This window comes from Habropoda laboriosa, unplaced genomic scaffold (assembly GCF_001263275.1).
Source record: "Habropoda laboriosa isolate 0110345459 unplaced genomic scaffold, ASM126327v1 scaffold5, whole genome shotgun sequence".
Lineage (NCBI taxonomy): Eukaryota > Metazoa > Arthropoda > Insecta > Hymenoptera > Apidae > Habropoda > Habropoda laboriosa.
In genome coordinates this window covers 4,527,936-4,534,498 of record NW_017100161.1, presented here as the reverse complement: position 1 = coordinate 4,534,498, position 6,563 = coordinate 4,527,936, and the positions used below count along the sequence as shown (strand labels likewise).

Genomic DNA, 6,563 nt, shown 5'->3' with positions numbered 1-6,563 from the left:
TCTCACCCTTTATATGAATTGTGTCATAAATACATTATGTTAATAGTAAATGGAATTTTTGCATTATTATTGAGATCAGTAAAAAAAAAAAACCGTGAGGTTTATGAACAGCATTTAGGGGACAAAAGGATTTTTCAACTAGAGACTGGCTAATATACAACAGACGTTACCGTCTTATCAACAATGTAGATCGGGGAACTGGAAGACTTGCGCGATGCGAGGCAACGCAATTTTGGGCCAATTATCGGCTTGAGAGGCGGAGGTGGTGGTGGTGGTGGTGCTTGTATCTCAAGCTCCTGCGAACAATCTTAACTAAATCACTAGCACTGTCTGTTTGGCTGCCTGTCTGCCTGCATGAATACTAAAGACTTTTAAATATATTAATCATATCTTGTAGTAATACTAACTTGTATCTATTTCACCAGACCTGAACAAATTTAAAAAACTAATGAAAACAAAAAATAAATTTGTACAAAATATTGTATGTTTACCTCACTATCCAGTACATTGGCAATTACTTCCACAAGCATAGCACCACAGCTTCCTGTTCTATCAGAACCACATGTTTCAACAAGTAATTCTGATTGAATATAATGCACCATCTTTCTAATTAAACTTAAGCTGGCTTTCCTAACGCTAGGCAACATAGATGATTGGAATGTTGCGCAAAACACAGGCAACAGCCTTTTCAGATATACTGGGGCCATTTCAGGATCACCTTTTGGTTCTGTGAATTCCGCTTCTGCATCTGGCTTTCTATGTTCTTGATTTGGCAACATCCATTCTCCAGGCGATTGTAATATAGCTGCAACTTCTCTATGCCCTTCATCTACACGTTCTCTGGCTTTATCCAGTGGTGTTTTTCCATCTTCATCACGTAAATCGGGGTTTGCTCCATGCCTAAGTAATACTTTGGCAATAGCTGGTCTCCCAAAGCAAGCAGCATAATGCAGACTAGACGATCTTTGACCTTTATTAACATCTGCTCCTCTATCACACAAAAATTCAACCATTTCTTGGGTTCCAAAAGCAGATGCCCAATTAAGCAATGTTTGCCCAACATCGTCCATAAAATTAACCCCAATGCCTCCAGAATCTATGGCTTCTATCAATGCATCTGTATCTTTCGATCGAATGCAATCAATTAATTGTCGGTGAGTCTTCTCTCCAGCGCTCTCCGAGCGTCTGTATCGTGGTAACAGAGGACCTGATGAACCTCCGCTTGTATTACGGCCTAATGACGATCTTCCTTCGAATAGTAAAACCAACAATAAATCAACTAGTCTCATAGAATCCAGAGCACATCGTTCATCTCCTTTTAAAGCTTTTTCAATTGCATCTGGTAGTTCGGATCGTAAAAGATCGTGCGTTATAGAAGGTGATCCCCTACAAAGTGTTGACAGAAGACTAATTATAGTAGAAACAGATGCGCAAGAATTTGCTTCTGGAGTAGGAATTGTTGAAGCTGTACTAGAAGGTGGAGGTGTTTTTGGATTTCCAGAAGTAGTTGCTATTGATGTACCAGGCCCTGCTGCATTTGACAGCCTATAAATAAACATTAATACAAGAGTTATAATATATGTAGTTGTTTTGGAATTGCATTGATTATAAATAAATACCTATACAAGAGTTCAGAAACTAATCCATGAAATGCTAATGGAGCAGGATCTATATTTCTTCTTGAAAACCTATCAGCCAATGATGCAAAACAACGAAGTGCTCCATCAGCAACATGTGCATCCTCATGTCTGAGTAATGTTGATAAAGCTTCAACACAATCTGGTAAAGATTTATCTTGAGGTTCAACTTTTCCGCATAAACGGGTAACTACAGCCATTGCTGAATGCAGTGTGTCCCGGTGAACAAGTGCTCCATGCTCTCTAATAAAGCATAAAGCACATGGGAGTCCACCAGCTTCAAGCACAGCACCAGCTTCCCTTGCACAAACCAATTCTAATGCCTAAAATGCGAATGTTTTATTAATATTCCTTATCATATTTTTAATACATTTGTAAATAATCAAATAATGCAATACCTTTATGCACTGCTCAGCTAAATCCCTACTAGTCCTGGAGCCTAATCCAGCTCCAGATAGGCGGCTGCAAATAGCTTTCACAGCACCTTCCACAGCTATTACTCTGCGTATACATTCTGGAGAAAGGTCAAAGTAATATGTAATGGCTCGAGCAGTCACTTCTAAAACGCTATCTGGTGCAAGTTCATCCAAAAAAATTCTACATAATGCAGGAAGAAATGTGCGTGGAGGACAGCTAGAATATGAATAATAATTTTTATTATACTTTATTCAGTTGTGATGATCAACCCTAATGTATTGAACATACCATTCAAAGCATCGATCAACATTATCAGACATGAGCAGTAACATGCATAATTGCTCTAAAGCAATTAACTGCATGTCTCTTTCATCCCCTTGACCCATACTGAGCCACTCCAGTAAAGTTTCAGGATCAACATCAGCCATCTTAATATAAATTATGAAAATGAACGATCAACATTATATTAAAAATATAAATGTCATTATTTTTTGTTACATAAATGAAATGAATGTACAAATTTAATACTTGTATAATTATCAAGAAACAAAATAAAACATGTATTTTTATTAAAAAATTTCTTTGTTCTATAATGGAACTCACCTTGTAAGTTTAATAGCACCAATTGAATGTATTTCAAACTGACAATCTGGAAATAAAGCAGACAAATTGAAAGTGTAATACATATGTATATGAAATACTATTAACATAAAATTAATTTCGCTTAAAAATGCAATATTAATAAATGTCACTGTGATATATCTAAACTATACTATATTTATGTCTATATTAAGAATTACTTTGACAGTATTCTTCCTCCTTTGCCTCTTTATACTTAATGAAATACAACTTTCAGAAAAATTTAAACATGCAAATTGCCTCATAAAGTAATTGTACATCGTAATTTGAAAAATTACAAACACAATAAATAAAGACACGTGGTTATGAATTTAATATCGTAAAATTATATTTGTCGTTGAAGTACAAAGAAAGGTGAAAAAAGTTTGTCATGACGACGGCTGTAAGCGTGACACTATCTTAATAACACTATGTAACCTTCAGAGAATTCAGAGGAGCAGTTGCTGTGCAGGTGCACATAGTGAATTCAATATGCATAAGAAATAATTATCTATAGTTTGGTAGATACGACCTGCTTACACAGAGAAACGTACCGTTGTGCACAGTATTCCATTATTCGGAAGGGGTCAGGTCGCCATCCTTCCAAAGACGTGTCGTTTTCCACTGCGAAAAACAACGTAACAATATCGTCGTGCTTGGTCCGTCAGCGACACGAAAAGTTTATCGCATTAACGGACCGATAAAGCACTCCTCCGCACAAAAAGATCTCACTTTACCCTAGTGTCGTAGTATATATTTCGCCATTTACGCGACGTTCAGTATAGTTCGGTATCACAACTCGCAACTCTCTAAAAGTCGTGTTTTCATAAATGCGCACGTCGTCGAGCGATTGCTGGCAGATTTTCATGGAATCTCACACGATTACAATTATATACATACACATGCAATAATTAACATTTTGCCTAAAGAGGGCGCGCCGTTGTTCTTGTATTGCTAGAGAAACGCGTTCTATTTTATCGACAATTTCTGATGGAACTGCTCTAACGGAAATATAACCGTTTGTTCTTTTGGCGGGAGGACGTAGACGTCGCCACAATCTAACCACGTTTTTTTAATGATTTAAGCACAGACGAGCTATAAAATAGACCTATCACCCAATGCATTTTTTTGTTCAATGTCATGGGGGCTCTAGAGCCCCCTTGCTATTTTCGTGTCACTTCCAACGTTACCGATTCAGTATAGAGTAAATGGGCGAAATTATTAAATAAAATAAATTAATATTAAATGAATTAAAACAAGTTGCTACTTCATATTTCATTTATTTATAATATAGTGCTTTGGTTTGGTTTTTTGTTTTTTGCTTTCGCTGAAATTGATTAAGGTCGGAGGTTGCCCATATGTGTATTAGAATTAGCAAATAACAAATACTAACAATCCCCCTTTTTTTAAAAAGACATTGTATAAAAATAAACTATATATCTGTTGCACATTTTCAATATTGCAACTTACATACGATGTTAACACTTTAAATCTTTTAACGAAACTGAATGTCATTTATTCGTGAAAAATGAATAGAATATATACAAATATATTAATGTAGGATATTATTAAGATGAAAACATTCTCACATTTTATTTATTCAGACAGCAATTTTTTAAACATCATTTAAGTAATATTTTCTAATAAATTGTAAAAATTACTTATTTTTATATTTACCTTGTCTTTCTTTTATAGTTTCTTTTCTTCTGTCTGTAAATCGAGTAGGTAAGTTTTCTAACATACTTTCAATAAAATTATCAAGAACTAATGACCTATTCATTGCTGATACTCGTGCTCTACAAACGGGACATTCTTTTCTCTTTTTGCTCCATGATTTTATACAATATTGACAGAATGTGTGCGTACAATTTAATGTTGTAGCTTTCACAAATAATTCTGAGCATATACTACAAGTTAACTGTTCATCCATTATATCATTTACTTTATTAAGTACACTTTCTTTTCCTTCAGTATCTGCACTGAGCTGAGTGGCAACTGTTAAATCTATTGTGTCTATAATATGAATGTCTGTGGGATCTGCACCTGCACATAAAAAGTACAACTTGTCTGTTATAATTTAATCAAACATTTAATATCTTAATTATGAAAAAATATGTACCATTATTATGTATTGTCCCTACTTTAGCTTCCTGTTCTTTTAAAGCCTTTTCTGTTTCTTTCAATTTTTCTTCTAAAACTGTCTTTTCATTTAACAGCTGAGCCTGTATATTTTTCTCCTCTTTAACTCTATTCTCCATAACACTTTTCCATTTTTCCATTTGCTCTCTCATTTTTATTTCCAACATTTCTTTCTCCTGTTTTGTTACATTCAATGCTTCCTGCAATTTTTGTTTCTCATCATTCCACTTTTTCTCAAATTCAACATGTTCATTTTCCAATTTTTCTAACGGATCACTGTAAATGTTTTGTAAATGTTGCACTTGAACATAACCATCTTCAATTGTACTCTTTAATACTGTAATTTGTTTTTTAAGATTTTCAGTATCTTCTTTTGAAGCACTTTCTTCCTTTACAAGCTGTTCCAATTGTTGTATCAAATTGTCCTGTTCCTTCTGTTTTATTTGTAATTTATCTTTCAAAACTCTTTTTTGACATTCTTCATTTTCTGCAAATGTCCTTTGTTCTATAAGAACATTGTCAAGTACCTGTTCTTCTATCTTAGGCTTTTTAATTTTATACTCATCTTTAGGAACAAGGGTAAACACATACTTAAATTCCTCTAATATACTGAACTGTATGACATCTCCATCACGGAGGTTCTGACTCATACCAGAAGTTAGAGGAACGTCATTAACAAATGTAGCAGAAGAACTTAAGTCTTTAATTGTCCACTCTTCTTGTCCTTCCCATCTTAACATACAATGCCTTCTAGATATCATTGGGTCCAAAAGAATTTCATCATTATCTGTAGCACGACCTATTTTAAACTGTTAACAATTTGTTGTTATTAACAAGAGAGAAAACAAGTTAACGAGACGTTGAATAAGTCGCGAAATTTATATTCATTAATACCTCATTTTTATCAATGTGAATGTCATGAAGATGGCAACCACGTTTATTAACCCTCACTAAAATAGGTTCAACTGGTTTTTCATATGAATCGTCTGGTGTTAATCTCTTTTCCGCTTTCGAACCTTCCATCGTTCAAAATTACTCCCTTACTGTCAAACGAACTAAACAAAAACATTGAATAATACACTGCTATTTTTAATTGTACCCATATTTTTTAACTGAATACCACAAACATAAATGAAAACAATAGACAAAAGAAATAGAAGACACAGTAACCTGTACAAAATTGTAGTCAGAATTTTCTGTCAACAGGCAAATGGAAAATGTTCCGTGAAATAAACACGTGTAAACGACATCTTGCGGTGTATTTTACGTACCACGAAATGAAATATATGTCCGATATTTAAAAATAGTTATAAAGTATACATATTACATAAAAATGTTTCGTTTGAATGAAAACAATGGTAACTTGAGTAGATGTTTCCTTTGGCTTGCAGAAAAAAGTATTGTGCGTTCACGAGATGTTGGCTAGTCAGAATGTTTACGTTCTCACTCTGTTCCCCTCTCATGCTACCATACACACCGTCGTTATTGGCTACAGCCAGTGATAAAGGACGACGACGAGCATATTAAGACAAAGTGAAATAGAACGATGACTTTACAGTATATACATAATGCTTTAAAGGTATTACGTTAGATATCGAATGGAAGAGAAAGCGGAAAAGGTATAGTCTGTACGATTTATTTTAATTCAGATAATATTTATTTGATAGGTATATAATACATTGAATTTGCCTGCACATGTGAGAGAAAACACACTTCTCGGCGAATAATACTTGCTTTTTCTTATATTCGACA

General features: G+C 34.3%; 2 protein-coding genes across 2 annotated transcripts in view; both read right to left on the bottom strand.

Annotated features, from left to right (window-relative positions):
- Window positions 1-2,704, bottom strand: part of LOC108578437 (E3 ubiquitin-protein ligase HECTD1) — an 11,228-nt gene extending 8,524 nt beyond the window's left edge. Inside the window, 6 exon segments of the mRNA XM_017941779.1 lie at window positions 171-296; window positions 492-1,545; window positions 1,620-1,960; window positions 2,036-2,270; window positions 2,343-2,482; window positions 2,658-2,704. Of these exon segments, the coding sequence (XP_017797268.1) occupies window positions 171-296; window positions 492-1,545; window positions 1,620-1,960; window positions 2,036-2,270; window positions 2,343-2,482 (1,896 nt within the window). The 5' untranslated portion in view covers window positions 2,658-2,704.
- An 856-nt stretch (window positions 2,705-3,560) lies between these two features.
- On the bottom strand, window positions 3,561-6,002 carry LOC108577698 (E3 ubiquitin-protein ligase RNF8-like). The gene is made up of 4 exons (XM_017940892.1): window positions 5,706-6,002; window positions 4,792-5,620; window positions 4,350-4,739; window positions 3,561-3,595 (listed from the first exon to the last, which is right to left on the bottom strand). Exons 1-4 carry the CDS (start codon window positions 5,832-5,834, stop codon window positions 3,561-3,563), a joined length of 1,383 nt encoding a protein of 460 aa, XP_017796381.1. The 5' UTR covers window positions 5,835-6,002.
- Window positions 6,003-6,563: the final 561 nt, after the last annotated feature.

Excerpts from the sequence above, each read along its gene's own strand:
- LOC108577698 (XM_017940892.1), bottom strand. The coding sequence starts at position 5,834 with ATGGAAGGTTCGAAAGCGGAAAAGAGATTAACACCAGACGATTCATAT. Across the intron at positions 5,621-5,705 it reads TTCACATTGATAAAAATGAG|TTTAAAATAGGTCGTGCTAC; the intron begins GTATTAATGAAT and ends AATTGTTAACAG. Across the intron at positions 3,596-4,349 it reads AACTATAAAAGAAAGACAAG|GCAAAATGTTAATTATTGCA; the intron begins GTAAATATAAAA and ends CGCCCTCTTTAG.